Source organism: Octodon degus, unplaced genomic scaffold, assembly GCF_000260255.1.
Source record: "Octodon degus isolate 3935 unplaced genomic scaffold, OctDeg1.0 scaffold00152, whole genome shotgun sequence".
NCBI lineage: Eukaryota > Metazoa > Chordata > Mammalia > Rodentia > Octodontidae > Octodon > Octodon degus.
Window position 1 is genome coordinate 5,092,249 of NW_004524728.1, and position 16,222 is coordinate 5,108,470.

At 39.2% G+C, this 16,222-nt stretch overlaps 1 protein-coding gene across 2 annotated transcripts in view; it reads right to left on the reverse strand.

Annotated features, from left to right (window-relative positions):
• Positions 1-15,575, reverse strand: part of Ttpa (alpha tocopherol transfer protein) — a 24,447-nt gene extending 8,872 nt beyond the window's left edge. Inside the window, exons 1-3 of one of the 2 annotated variants that reach the window (XM_023702452.1) lie at positions 14,757-14,834; positions 6,839-6,993; positions 6,096-6,249 (exon numbers count right to left, since the gene is read on the reverse strand). In XM_023702452.1, coding sequence (XP_023558220.1) covers positions 6,096-6,249; positions 6,839-6,865 — 181 coding nt within the window. In that variant the 5' untranslated portion in view covers positions 6,866-6,993; positions 14,757-14,834. Of the gene's footprint in view, positions 1-6,095; positions 6,250-6,838; positions 6,994-14,756 lie in introns of both variants that reach the window. The other variant, XM_004642360.2, reaches the window with a different exon arrangement.
• Positions 15,576-16,222: the final 647 nt, after the last annotated feature.

Sequence of the window (16,222 nt, forward strand, 5' to 3'; positions counted from 1 at the left end):
TATATATATTAGAATAGCTGAAGAAATACCCCAGGAAGTCACACATTCCACTCCTGGAAAAACCAACAGTGCCTGTGCCTTGAGGGCGTCTAGACCTGCTTGTCCACACACTCCATTCTGCCCCCACAATCGCTGGGACAGGGCTTGAAGGCAGAAATGACAGCAGTGGACAGGTAAGCAGTCAACCTTAAAAAAGGATATTGCCTAAAAACAATTGTAATATTATACACAGGAACCAAACTCTGTACATAAAGTATGCAAACTAAAGGAAGCAGTTAAGAAAGTAAGAAATGAGAAACTGTAGTCGCAGGGAGGGGTTGGAGGAGAAATATCGAAAGCTATTACTGTAAGGACAAGCAATTATTTAAAAAGAATCAGTTGAGATCCTGAAATAAAAAGACAATTCAGTAAAAATTTATTTATTGGGACAAGTGAGAAAAAAGACACAGGCAGTTAGTGAATCTGAAAGATCAAGCTGAACACTCTCAAACTTGGCATAGAAAACCAAAAATTGATAAATATGAATAGAAAGAGGCAAGTACAGCTAAATCTAGAAATTTTAATATTTATGTGAATAAAGAGATCTAGACTAATACAGAACAAGAAATAAAGACAGAAATCGTAACAGTAGAGAAATTTTTCCATAATGGAGAAAATATATAAAGTATTCAGACTGAAAGATCTATGGACTACCAAACAGATAAATGACAAGAAAGCTTATTCATAGCTAGTGATAAAATTTCAAAAGAGTGAAGTTTATGAGGTAGGCCACTGGTCAGGTTGGTAGTATCATTTAGTAAGAAAACTAAGGAGTGTTTTTAGGGGAAAAAATCGTAAGTATGAACATGTCCAAATGATGACTGTGAGAAATTCCACTGGATAGAGCTGAGATAGAAAGGTGATTTATGGATTTGGATCCCCAAAGAAGATGAGGGCAAGAATATGAAGCAAGATCCCAAATTATGGTAAACGTTTAAAATAAAAATACCATTACAGTAAAAGAATTAAGATGTATTATCGGACCAGGCGTGGTGGCACACGCCTGTAATCCCAGCTCTGGGGAGGCTGAAAACAGAAGGATCAGGATGAGTCCATGTTGCCTAGTAAGACCCTGTACCAAATACATAAAATAGAAAAGATGTGTTCTGTACAGGTGCTAGCTCTCTGTAAGGAATGTAATCATTCTATACTAATAAAAATAAAAAATTGAAGAGAAAACAAAAAACACATGGCCATGAATTCCACTTGTTTTTAACACACTTAGCCCATCCTTCCTCCCACTTTCTGAAGAAATTCTGGGAGTTCTCTTTTAGGAGTGTGTTTTCACAGCTGCCCCAATATTCTGGATTGATTCAAAACATCTCCAGCAATTTCTGTGAAATGAGCACATTACGGTGTACCCTCATCCGCCTTACTCACCATCAGATAGACCCTTGGGCATTTACCTAGAGTCAAAGTGACCAGGAAAGGCAGACGTTTTGAATTGATTGAGGGCCTTGAAGCAGCCATGAGATGGCAACTAAAGACGCAAAGGAGGACTTGCCGAACTGCTTCACAAAGCCACAAAGCAGCAAAAGTGGTGAGATAAGGGTGTTCGAGGAAAACTCTTTCAAAGGGGTTAATGATAATGTGTCTTTTACTGTAATAATCCTTTTCAGTTTATACCTTGATTGTATGTTTTCTCACAACTTGGTAATAATTCTGGGAGTTGGTTGTGCATATATGGCAATCTATTGCAGGGATTATCTTAGATCTATGCTTTCTCCTTTAAAAGAAGAAAAAAATGCCTGTGAAGCAGAGGTGAAGGCCAGTGCTTAAGGAAGCTAAAATTTAAAAGGATGAGTGAAAATGGTGACACAAAGAAAGGAGATAAAGAAGGGCAAAGGATAACATCAGGAGAATGGGGTATTCGAGAAGCCAAGAGAAGAGGATAATTCAGAGGGGTTCACTGTACTGGGAGGCTGAGTGAAATGGAACTACACGTGTTCATTAGATTTGGTGAAAAGAAGGTCGTTGATGATTGTTTAAGGTCTTTTCAGCAGAGGTGGAGGTGAAACCAGACCAGAATAAAATGAAGAGGACCTCTGTGAAAGTGTGGGTGGTAAACATCACTACTTTAAGAGCTGACTAAAAACAAGAGGGGTGATGGTTAGGGTGGAGATGGGAGGGTGTTGTGGGACTGAGGAAGAGTGTTTGTCATAAATGGCTGAAGTACAGAAGCTTTACCTGTTAAGTGATAGCTTCTGGTAACAAGGCAGAAGCTGTCTAGGAAGAGGAAAGATAATCAGGACTCCTAGACAATGCAGTCTTTTAAAACAGGTTTCTGATAAACATCCGAATGATCTATCCAGCTCACAAAGTACTGTGCTGCTTAAGACACTGCTTGAATGCTACGATAATCAAATACATGAACAGTGCAAGTGAAAGCAGTTCCTGATCTAAATTTCTGAGCTAACCAACTGAAATATCTGACCTAATAGTGCTGGCTACCTGTGAGTATTCAAATTACTAATTCAGTTTCTCTGCTAAAATAGAGTGCTCAGGAGCCACTTAGGGCCACAGCTTGTGGCTACAGTAGAACAGTTTTGTTATCATAGAAAGTTCTGTGGATAGTGCTGGATCCACTGTAGGTTCTATTAGGGCAAAAGAAATTAAATTTTTAATTCCTTTTCTAGTATCTACCTAACATTTATTGAGTGATTATTATATACCAAGAAGTATTCTGTTATGTTTGTGGGGGGGGGGGTAAATCCAGATTTAATGCTTGCCATAACTCTCCTGCAAGAACAGTAACCCTACATGGTAACTTTTAACTTTTATGTCCATTTAACATGAGTAAAATAAGTTGTGGCTACTCAGTTTTTCACTGAAGTAAAATGAGCAGGGATTTCAATCCAGGCAACACAACCCATCACTTCTTTTCAGAAGAACTAAGCCAGCCAAAACTTAGTATTTGTTGTTAAAATTTACCTTTGCTGTTCTAGTGGAGTAGTTTATCCCAAAATGCATGGAATTATGCCCTCTGACATATAGGCTGATAAGGATCAAAACTTAGTTTCATGGTAAGTTGCCCCACTGTTGTGGAGGGAGAGATTTCTCTGCCCAGATGGTACAGAGGGAAGGGCCTTGTGCTAAGTCTACAGCAAAAAGCTCTAGCATAGATTTCTTTCTTTAGCTCTGCCTATTAATTCAATTCAATCAAAAATACCTGTAATTTTTCTTTATCTCATCCTTTTATTTTACTCACAGAACTCTTCCAAATTTTTCATTTCATTCTACAAAAACGTAACAGGGGAGATTTGCTAATCTCTTTCCTTCATGATACTTTCCTGCTCTGATCCTCACTGGACTATGTTTTTATGATCTAAAACTACCCATGAGTTAACATATTTTAAATCAATATACCATAAGAGACCCAGGCTCAACTATACACCGAATGGTTCATTGTCAAGGATTTTATAATCAAAATAATACTTTTTTTTTTCACTGTCAAAGTATTCTTCTTTACCTGCCCCAGATGGAACATTGTAAAGCCCAGACTAGCAGGATGAACCAGCTGTGGTTTCTGTGTTATGTCCTTGGGATCCTAAATAAAGTTGTCACATAAAATCGAGTATGCCAAGTTCAAGTTAAATTTCAGATAAACTGATATCATTTCATAGCATAAAAATGCCCCATGCATACTAAAAAATTATTTGTCTGAGATTCAGATGTAAGTGGGTACCCTATATTTTTATAATACATTTTTCTTTTTAAAACAAAACATAGATATTGGCAGCCTTGTCTTTAAAGAGTTAAGGGTACTTCATGGCCCAGAATTTATGCAGCTGCTTCTGGTACTAGGGCAGAAGGTATGGACAGAACAGTACGATGCCTGTTTTATCAATGGTAAAACCCCATCATTAACCCAGTTTTACTGACTCATAACCTCAGGTAAAAAACAAAACAAAACAGAATCATCCTACTTAAGGACACTTTCAAGACACAGTTGTAGAATCTTCTTTCAAGAAAGCAGCACTGTAAGGCAGGAATCTTACATAATAACAGTTGGCAAACACTAAGATATAAAAAAAAATATTCAAAGACATGAAGGTCAGCAGGCATGGTGGCATGCATTTTTAGGAGGCTGAGACAAGAAGCCCAGGTTAAGCAAGCAGTAAGACCCTACCTCAAAAAAAAAAAAAAGAAGTTTCCATAAAGTTACGATTTTCATGAACTGTTGATTATCTATGTCCTGTCACCTAGGCTATAAGAAGTTCCTGGGAACAGTGAGAATTTTTCACCTTTACCTAACATTTCTAACCAGACACAAAACTAAAGAAGCAGAAATTATAGGTCACCCAGTGCCATGGTCTAAGTGTACATATCAGGACAAAATTCATATGCTGAAATCTGAACTCCCACAGTCAGGGTATTAGGAGGTGGCCTTTTGCATGTGACTAGGCTATCCTTTTCCTCATGAAAAAGATAAGTGCCCCTATCCAAAAGACCCAGAAAGGATATTTTGCCTCTTCCACTTTTGAGGTTTGAGTGAAATGTCTGTCCATGAACCAGCAAATGCCCTCACTAGAAAAACCAAATCTGCTGATTCTCTAATGTAGGATTTCCCAGGTTCTGGAATTATGGGAGCTAACCTTCTCTATAAGCTACTCAGTCTATGGGATTTTGTTATATCAGCTGAAAAGATAAGACATCAACCTACAGAGAACACTAGGGTGCCCTAAAAATAAAAGAGAAAACAGTAGGAAGGAAGAAAGAAAGAGAAAGAAAGAAAGAAAGAAAGAAAGAAAGAAAGAAAGAAAGAAAGAAAGAAAGAGCAAGCTAGCTAACCAGCTAACTAGCTAACTAGCTAACTAGCTAGCTAGCTAGAAATAAATTAACTAATGCCTTACAGTGTGTGCTACCATTTCCATGGATCCTGGGGCACCCTGCCACACCCTCCATCGAAGGGTTCAAGTACTTTGCTCCTTACTCTGAGTTTTATTGAATAAATCATTCACTTGTTCATTCCACAAATGGTTTTTGTTTTTGTTTTTGTTTTCACAAATGTTTAAGAGTATCTTCTGTTAGGGTTTGTCTATAAGTGTCCTCCCAAAAGCCTCATGCAGTCATGGGGTAGATTCTGGAGTTTGTGACTGATTGCTGTAAGTGTGGCTGCTGCACCTGCCCTGGGGCAGGTAGTTTGCATTACAATGTAAGGAGAGGAGAGAGGCTCGTTAGCTGGGTGAGCTGCTGCCACTCTCTTTGAGATCTTGCTCTTTGCCACCACCATGAACAGTTGCCTGTTCTCTCTGCCATGAGCCACTCTGCCTTGGATCCAGCTGAGTATGAACTGAAACCTCCACTGACTGTGAGCTAAATAAATCCTTCCTTCCTTAGTTTTGGGGTTTGGATATTCTGTCCCAGCAATGAGAGAAGAGTAACTGAGACACCTTCCATGTCCAAGATCCTTTGCTTAGAATGTATCAGTGCACATGAAAAATGAAAATGTATGTATGATCTCCTGGGACTTCTATTGTTCAGAATTTTCTTTTATAATTCCTATTAAGAATGTTTCACATGCTTCACACTGAGCCTTTTTACTTCATTCTACCATTTCTTTTCTCAGTTTTTCTTTTCTCTTATGCAGTGACCATGTGGGAAATGGAAATAGGACTTTCACTAGTTTCTGTTAATTTTCTCACAACTACAAAAATGTTGTTATATTTGGAAAACATTAAGATCTAAATTAATGGCTGGGGAGATGGCTCAGTAGAATAAGTGCTTCCCTGGCAAGCACAAGGACCTGAGTTCAATCCCCAGTTCTGGGAAAAAAAAAGAAAAAAAGAAAAGAAAAAAAAAAAACACCTTTTTGGGCCCGGGCTGATAGCTCAGTAGAATAAGCACTTGCTTAGCAAGTGTAGGGTCCTGAGTTCAATCCCTGGTATTGAAAAAAAAAATCTAAATTAAACCTAAGGCAAATCATAAAAACTTAAGCCTAAGTTCTTAAAGATGGACACAGTGACACTGTCAGCATGGCAGTAAAAGAAAAAAAGAAGAAAAGAGAAGAACGAAGAGGAGGGAAGGGAAAGTGGTAAGAGCTGTGCATGACTCACCGATTCTGTAAATAAGAACTCTGCTCCCAGTGGGATCCCTGGATCTCAGAACTCCGTGATAGCCTGCCTTCAAAAGGCCAAGAATACTTCTAGGGTGCAGATCTGCACTTAATTCTGGACATTCCAATCTCCATTTATAATAGTTTTTTAATAACTGAAAAATAAAATTAACATTGTGCATAAATAGCATGCATGGCAAGCATTTTGTAAAAATCAAGGAAAGCCTAGACAATATGGCTAAAACTGTGTTATCCACTATGTCAGAGTTTTCATCAGTTATCTTTTAGCTGTCAAAACAAACACTGTGATCATTTAATGATCTCTGATCATTGATCATGATTATCAGCTTGACTGGATTATGAAAACTCAGCAAGTTAGTAAAGCACACTTCTGGGTGTGCCTGTGGGGTGATTCCAGGCCTGACTGGCATGTAGGCCCCAAACTGAGGGAGCAAGACACACTCAGATGGCGGAGGCCCCATGCCAACAGGGCTGCAGCCTGGATGGAATCAAGGAGGAAGAAGGCAGAAGTCTGTCTTTGAAGAACTCCGCTGGGCTTTAGCAAGTGTATCTTTTATTATTGGCATCTCCCGTGGACATCAGATTCTAGTTTCTTCAACCTTCAACACAGGCTCAAGCCAGAGATTCCTGAGAGAGCGTCCACATCTTTCTCTTGGATTGGTGCTGTCCTCCTCCTCTGCTTCCCAGTTCACATGCACGAGCGAGCAGAGCATCTGTGCTCACCTGCCTTCTACCTTGACATTTCTCCATGGCACCAACTGATCACAGACTGAAGCTTCTTAAACCACCAGCCACGTGGAACTTTGTCTTTAAGTTGCAGGTGTTGGGTATTTTGTCCCAGTAAAAGAAAGCTGATGAACAGCACCTTCATCAGGGATCTGGGCTGATAGGAGCTAATCAGAAAGATTGCATAATTCTCCATTGTTCCCTACGTTAGTCTCCAGAGACAGCCACAAGTCCTCCCTTCAGGGACACACATTCATTCCTTCCAGAAAAGGGAGAGCTCTATTTTGTTGCCTCCAGATAAATATGAGCTGACCTCACATCTTGCTTGGACCAATAGAATATGGCTGAAATGACACTATGCCAAGCCTTAAAAGTCTGTTAGTATTTTTAGTAAATATGAAAAAACACAGAAATTAAAGGATCTATTTCCATTAGAGATCTGCAACCTAGATAGTAAACATTGGCAAGATATGACTGAAGGAATCTACTTCTTTTATCTAAAAGAATCACCAGAAATGGCTAATCAATATATTCAAATGATACAAATATTGGTAGCATATTGTGGAGAATACTAAAGTAAAATGGTGCATTTAAAAGTTGCTATACTTTAGAGCTGGGGCTGTGGCTCTGCAGTAGAATACATGCCTAGCATGTATAAGATCCTACTTCCTTATTCTTGGTACTGCCAAAAATTCTATTTTAATACGCATGGGGCCAAGTGTTCAATCCTGAGTGCCACAGAAATATAGAGACTAACTGAAAAACAGTGTTTCCAAAATCACAATATATTTGTTTTGAGTTTATAGAGATCTATGAGAAGCAGAACTACAGTTCAGTTGAAAGGAAGGACTAATTTTGTATTTGAAAGTATTTAGATAAGCATAATTTATTAAAAATAAACTGGCAATAATCTAGAGAATAAAATAATACCAGAAGTTGAAGGTGTGATTCTGAGCCCTGGAAAGCATCCCTGGTGGGAATGGCTGGGAAAGAGAGAAGCTGTCTGGGCTGTGAGAGAAGCTGTACTCCGGGGTCCAAAAGAAACCATCTGTCGGCTCTGTCTGTCTGTTTGCCTATGTCTGTCTGTCTCTCTCCCTCACATTCAACTCTGCATTTTATAAATGCTTCTTAACTTTTAGAAAAAGAGGACATGGCTAAATGTTAAATGCAACTGAGAGGTAAGAAGGAAATAAAGAAAATGTGCCCACAGAGAAAGAACTGGTGACCTAAAAAACATTTCCAAAGGTAGTAAAAACAATAGGCACATTGTAGATTCTGAGATACTCACTCTGCTCTATAAATTGAATTTTCCTTCTTTGTCCTGTTCTAGGGGGCATCAGAATAAAGGTCAATAGCATTTTACAATGCTCAGTATTTTTTGATTGTCTCCTTGATATAAGAGGAGGGTTTTCAATTCTGATTCAAGCACATTAGCAACATTATAAAAATAATAGTCTTATTTTCCTGTGGAATGATAAAAGCTGTGGACTCATGAAGGGGATCTTTGCTGTAACAGAAGAAAGGTGCTCAGCTTCCGCAGATTGCCGGGCTCCCAAAAAATACACACATATGAATGAGAATGAGTTAATGCCTAAGTAAATCCACTGTAGGTCTACACAGTTCCTTGTGTAAAAAGATGCACAAAGTACTTTCACACTTCTGGTACTCAAGTTTTGGAAAGTAAAATATCTAAACCCAGATCTTTGATTCATTACTTTTCCAGTGATAAATTCACAAGTCTAGCTGATGTAAATACATTGCCTATGATGATGAAATTAAGAGCACTCTATGTCTGCAATAGCAGGAAAAAAAGGCTTTAAATGAATATTCAATATTGGAAAGTGCCTGTTTTGTACAAAAGTTAGAAGCAAATCCTTAAAATGCTGTGCTTTGAGTGCTTTATCGCAGTTTCTTCCTATACCTTTCATGTATTTTTCACATGAAATGATCAGATTTGGCCCACTTCCATAGAGTACAATGGCATCTTTCTAATTCTTGTTTTGAAATTCTGTATCATTTTTATTGGCTTTTTTTCCTCATAAAATAAAAAATATGATAAGTAACTATTATAACCCCATTATGGTAGCTATACAAAAAAATCTCTGAAAAATTATACACTTGTTCAGGCAATAACTATCAGGAGCAGAGTGAAGACTGGAGCAGACACGTGACAAAGGAAACTGTACAAAATGAACTACATTTAGATCGACATTTGCAGGGAGAGTCCTAGAATGCTGAAGGCTTCAAACTCTCTTGAAAAATGCACCAATATAAAGGATGGAAAAGTTCGCATGTATTTAGTTTTTTGCTGCTAATAACAAAATATCCCAGATTGTGTAAATTACAAAGAAAAGAGATTTATTTTGGCTCGGAGTTTGGGCCAAGGTGTAGTGGCTGCACCGGATGATTCCCTTGCTAACACAGTGTCTGATGGCACAGGGTGTCACCTGAGAGACAGGAAGTGTGTTTATTGCATCTTTCCCTCTCTTTTAATAAAAATTTTAATGAATGTTTGTGATATATAATGAATATATTCATGGGGGTATTGTTATACATAACATAGAGCACCTGGGCCCTTCTTACTTTCTTTTCCACTCCCCTTCTCCTGTCTCACCCAAGTGCAATTCCCTGTTTCTTGCCATCTTTCTTTTTATTTCCTGTTTATTGTTACTCTGTCATGAAGGCCCCAGTCTGATGACCTTATCTTTACCTAATATTAATACCCTTGCAAAGACTCCAGAAAGAAAAAATACCCTAATTACCTAATATTAATACCCTTGCAAAGACTCCAAAAGAAAAAAAAAAGATAAAGTTACTCACCTAATACCTCACAGTAGGAATTAAACTGCACATACAAGTTTTAAAGGGGTCAAAATATATTCAAATCATAGTTAGAGAAAAAATGTAAGGAAGCAGGCTATTGGTCTACAAAAGGCAGGAATTCATAGGGACACATAGACGAGGGGGAGGACTTCATGACTGCTTTCAGGTTCACTGTAAACTGAAGAGGCCACTGCACCGTACCGGACAGCACAGGCTCTCCTGAGTTGCACCTTACTTCAAATCCCTGCTCCACCATTTCATAGCAATGTCATTTTTGACAAATTACTCTGTAGATCTCAATTCCTTCTAAAATGAAAAAACAATGAGCTAGCCCACGCAAACACCATTTACCAAAGAGTCTGACACAAGCATATTAGATATTAGTTTTAAAAGTCTTTACAGATTCATTATAACTTCAAATAAAGACACTAAAATAATGAGAAAACTGACATGCTGTCAGACTATATGAGTTGTAAGTTATAAGTAAGAAAATGTGGAATTAACTACAACCACAGAGAAAAAAATAGTTTCACACTCTAGTCTTTTCTTTCTAGCTGGCAACAAAATAAGACAAAGAGGTCACAGGCAGAAACTTGATTTCTATCCAATGGCCTTAGTCTGGCTAGCCAATTCCTCAAGGGCATTGTACAAAAGAACCATTTGGTAACAAATATAAATATATAAATGATATATATTATATGATTGATTTGATATATATGTTATGTATCACAAATTATATCACAAAATCCAGAAGTAATTTTTATTTGTATATTACTTTTTCAAAGGCAGCTAAAATGAAAGCAAATCATACAATTTTTAATATCAGTCACCTCTAGCGATTGAAAACTACAATGATTGTTTAATTTTTTTAATTAAAACAAAAGACACATTGATAGTTTGCCCCCTCAAAATGCTCCTCCTTGCCTTTAGCACACCTTTCCCCTCACTCTTGCCACTTGCTACTGCAGTTCTGAAAATCTCCAGTGTGTGTGGCTTAATTGATCTGTCATGGCCACGTGGATGTCTTGGACTTACTTTTCGTGATTATTTTGACTTGGGCAAGAACCAGAAGTTGCGTAGTGCCAGATCCAGTACACAAAATGAATTAGGACAGGCCATAACATCTTACAAAGATGCCTTTCTGTTGGATGGCACTCAGCAGCAGGAGTCGCTAAACGTTTATCATGCCTCATAATGACACTCATGAAAGAGGATCTCCAGAACTGCTTCAGAGGGTGGCGAGATCAATGAGATAAGTGTGTTCAAAGTGAAAGGAGTGTTCTGAGCAGGCCAACTAGTGATGTGTCTCGTACAGGAATGAAATTTAAAATCTTAAAATCCGTTATATATTTTGATGACACCTTGTACATATGCATGGTTTAAACTGCGCTCTTCATAAGACATGAGGCTACATATTCAGTAACTGCTGAATATATATATATATTAGTTTATCACCCATGATGGTGGGACACTTGCATAACAATAGATCATATGGAAAATAGATAAAGCTGTTTTCTTATTTTAGTAATAACATGAAATAAACCCCAATAAAAGAAGAGAAGTTGTGTATGCATCACTCTAGGAGGCTAAGACAGGATGATCACAAGGCCAAGCCCAGTTTGGGCAATTTAGCAACATCCTGTCTAAAAATTTAAAATAATATTAACTATTATTATTATATTATTATTAGGCTGTGCGTTCAGCCTTTTACAATTATAATTATTGTAATTGTAAGGCTGTAGGTGCAGTCTCCAATATTGAAAACAAAATTGAATAGACCAATGACATCAACGTACAAAAGAGAAACCATACATTTCTAGAGAAAATTTTGGATAGAACACCTTAAAAAAAAAAGCAGGGACTGATATAGTACAAAGTTGAAGTATGGAGACATATGAAGGTGTGGTCAGTGACAGAAGAACCCACAACCACCATTGATTGCATGTTGTGCAGTACTAGGCTAAGTACAGGGACAGGCACACCGCAGTCACTGAATGCAGGAATGAACAGACAGTGTGCAGGACAACACCACTACCATTAGCTGTTAACAATTCATGTACTGAAAAGGGACTGGGGATTGGCAAGATAGCTCAGCGGACTAACCACCTGCTTAAGCAAGCGCAGGGATTGGAGGGCTAGCCGAGAAGGCCACCAAGACCAGGCATGGTGGCGCACACCTATAATCCTACTGCTGAGGAGGCTGAAAACAGAAGGATCACTACAAGTCTGAGCTGCATAGTGAAACCCTGTACCAAATACATTTCTTTTTTTTTTTTTAAAGGGACTGGTTAGCAATATTTAATATAATATATCTATCTCATGTAATAATAGGAGTCCAATAAAGAATAAGATTTTTTTGCACACAATAATGTGCACACACTGATAGAAAATGATCTAAATAATAAGAAACCTGGGACTGCTGTGCTGGTCCCACCCCCGGGGTACACTGAAACAGTGACAGACTGGGCGTGGTGGCATACACCTGTAAGCCCTGCTCTTTTTTTTTTTCCATGACCTTAATTCTTTTTTTTTTCAAAATTTTATTGATAAACATAGCAATGAGACAGTTTCAAATCAAATTGGAAGTACAGATTCAACAAATAATACACTGCATATATTCTTCTTAGTGGTTAATTGCTGTACAAGATGCGGACTTGAGATCCTATTTACAAACACCATTAGAACAAATCATTCTATTCATTAAGAGAATGCAACTATATATCTATCCTAACCACTTTGAATACACAGGTACAAAATGGACATTCATCGGTATACCCCATTTTTTCTAAGTTCCATTATTGAATATTACAGGTGTGTAAACTTAGCAAAATATTCTAAAAGAGTCCAGTAGCCCATAATAGCATTGGGTCTTCTGTTTAACTGGCAATGTCAGAAATTATTGACCTGAGTCCCCCACAGCTCAACATAACAAAGCCCTGCTCTTGGAGGCTGTAAACAAGCGGATCACTACAAGTCCAGTCTAGTAGTCAGACCCTGAACACCTGGTAGATCCTTCCCTGAAAAATACAAATAAGTAAATAAGTAAGTAAATAAAAAGACAACATGTAAAATGCCACAGACCTCCTTGCATGAGTGTACATTATGTCTGGAAAGAGAAACAACAGAAGCATACTCTTTGGATACAGAAGTACTACCATTAGCTGTCTGCCTTTCTATGTTACTGTTTTATATATTTTTTGAAGTTCTATTGATGTGTTTATTATATTTTCTAATATCTTTTAGAAGGCTTTTGCAAGTACATTCATTAAAGTGATTGTCCCCTTTTTCTTTGCTAGATGAGTCTTTGGTTTAGGAATCGTAGTACCTTAGTACAAGCTAAGGTTTGGGGCAGGGAATTTAAAATAATCTGACCCCCAGTGCCACCGACTTTTTCTTTTGTTGTTGTTTTTACTATTTTGTATTATCTGAAGTATTTTTACCATGCTCATCACTTTTTCAATAAAAATGAGTTTAAACAAACTTACACTGAGGTTGGAAATCTGGGCTATAATGCCATCCTGTTGCTCAGCAGTGACATGGAGTGAGGCGCTTTGACAAAGTGCCAGCTCTGGTCTACCTGCTGGTCGCATGCTGTGTTCCAGGCACTGTTCTGGGCACATCTTGTTCTGATGATTAAACTGGTCAATGTTCAGCCCTCACAAGTGACCGATGAAGTAAGCATCCTCAGCACTATCGACCAGACAGGCACACTGAATCCCTAGGGCCAAATTCAACGCTGCGTCTCTAACTGCAGTCTTTCCACCACCCCTGCTCTCACCCAGCTGTGATACCCCTGGAAACACTAAGGAACCACCTCCTCTCTTCTCTGTTTTCAATTATCTGTGACTGCTTTACTGTCTTTATATTTTATTTTATTTTATATTTTAATATTACTATTAACAATACTATTTTGCTACAGTATGGCTTCAGATTTGTAGTGTTACTGGTAATTTCATTTTCCCTGTCAGTTTTCTGCTCAGATGCAACAAGGATGAGCTGTCTGCCTTTCTATGTTACTGTTTTATATATTTTTGAGGTTCTATTGATGTGTTTATTATATTTTCTAATATCTTTTAGAAGGCTTTTGCAAGTACATTCATTAAAGTGATTGTCCCCTTTTTCTTTGCTAGATGAGTCTTTGGTTTAGGAATCGTAGTAATGCTGTCTTTCATAAATGAGTTTGGAATCATTTCTTCTCTCTCATTTTCATCAAAGAGATTGAGAAATATTGGTGTTATAACATCCTAAAAGATTTTGTGGAATTCAGCAGTAAATACATGAGTTCCTGGACTCTTTTTAGTTCATGGGGTTCTTTCTAACTGTCTCAATAACTGTGCTTGTTATTCGGTTGTTCAGTACTTTTGCATCTTCTTGGGTTAGCTTTGGAATTTGCATTAATCTGGAAATCCATTCATTTCTTCAAGATTTCCTAATTGGTTGAATAATGTTTTTCATTGTATTTACTATCTTCTTCTTTTTTTTTCTTTTTTTTTTTTTTTTTTTTTCAGAACTGGGGATTGAACTCAGTCCCTTGCGCTTGCCAGGAAAGTGCTCATTCCACTGAGCCGTCTCCCCGGCCCCATATCTTTCTGATTTCAACATTATCTGTTGCGATTTTTATTTTTCTTTATTTTTTTAACTTTCGTGGGGTACATATTGTGTATTTTATTTTATTTATTTTTGTTGTTGTTGTTTGTATTTTATTTTAAATAATTTTATTGAGAAACAAGTAACAATGAGACAGTTTCACAACTGATTACTAGCACATTTTCAATAATTAATACACTGCATATTGTTGTCTTAGTGATCATTCATTGTACAAGACGCAGGCATGATAGGTGATTCTGTTTAACAATAGATTTTCTACCAGGAAAGCAAGGCAATTAATTGCCCCTTACCCCCCCCCCCCCGCAAAGTTTACAGGCTGCGGAGACTTACCTCCGCAAGCGCTACTCCCAGTGCCTGCTATCAGATGGGCCAGCACTCCGGGTTCTTCACTTTCTAGGCTTACGTCTCCACTGACCCAGAGAAACAGGAAGGAGTGGAGCGTCACTGACAACTCGCCCGTCCCGCCTGCACCCGGTGCGCTTACCCGCCAGGCCAGGTCCAGGTCGAAATCCCGGGCGCGCAGGAACCGCAGCAAGAAGGCGTCTGAGAGCGGCTGCGGCGCGAGCGGGACGCTCGCCTCCAGGGCCCGGCGCCGGAGTTCAGCCAGGCCGGGCTGCAGCAGCGGGGAGTGGTCCGGCAGCGCGTTGAGCTGAACGCCGCTCGGCGGCCCCGGCTGCACCTCTGCCATGCCAGCCGCGCTGGGTGCTGCCGCGGGACCGGCTCGCGCGCTGCCCTCCGCCCTCCTCTAGCCTTTCGCGCCCGCAGTGGGAGGGCCCGGCAGCCTCTTAAGGGAACACTCGGGGTGTCCCGTCGTGGCCCCCCATTGTGGTGCTCAAGGTCTAGAACAAGAAGTGGACGCTTTGGGGTGTTTAGAACTCATCTGCCCGAAAACCTTTCTCTCCGCCCGCCCTTTCTTCCATCCTTCCCAAATAGAATCTTGGAGCTCAGAAGGAGCCTTAGAACTACAGTTTAATATGGTCCACGTGGCACAGCGCTGTGGCAGGGCTCAGCTGGACTTCGGGCTACCCGGGAAGGCCCTTCAATGCAAAGGCCGAGAGGCTGTGGACACCACTCCACACAACTGGAGTGTAAGCAGTCACGCAGCTAGAGAGCCTTGGCCTAACATCAAAGATAGCTCAGGAGAACCTCCAGTAATTATCGCATTATTTTTTTTGACCAGTAATGCACCCCAAAAATGTGCCTCCTGGAGCAGATCTGCTGCCCCACTCCTCACTGTGCACCTCAAGCCCCCAGTTAATCCTCTGCTGCTGAGCTTTACCCCAGCAGGCACACACTCCTTCTGTAGTGGGGCACCCTGCCTCAAGCTAGCATAGTGGTGATTTCTAAAGTGCAATTTCATAAACCACCTTAACATTCTACTCCTCCCCTTCCTCCTCCTTCCTATCCAGAAAATTCTTTTCAGTTTTTGGCACCCTGCCCTATTAATGTCAGAGAAAAATAAATACACCTAGCAAGTGTCCAAAAGGTGGTGGTGGGGACTTAAAAAACAAAACCAAAAAAACTGTGAATAGGGCAAACTTACTCTGCTGCACCTCACCACCACCGAATTAAGTGTGTCTAGGCTAAGAGAAGAGTCCAAAGTCCTCTTATGATGGAATCTACGGGACAATGGGTAACTTAGATGAAGCAGGGAATTGATGCAGAAATTGAAAGGCTGTGAAACTGGTTTTTTTGGATGATATTATTGTTGGGAATTTTTATGTCTGAGAGAGGCCTTCTCGAAGGCATACAGCTGTAGACTTTTTATTTATTTGTTTCTAAAATTTTGAGACAAGCTCTCACTGACTTGGCCCCCTCCCCATAACTTGTGATTTTCCTGCCTCAACATCCCAGAGTGCTGAAATTAGGAATTTTGTGCTACTAGCCCTAGATTAAAGATTAAACTTATCTCTTCTTGATTTCTTTACATTAAAATGATACTAAAACTGA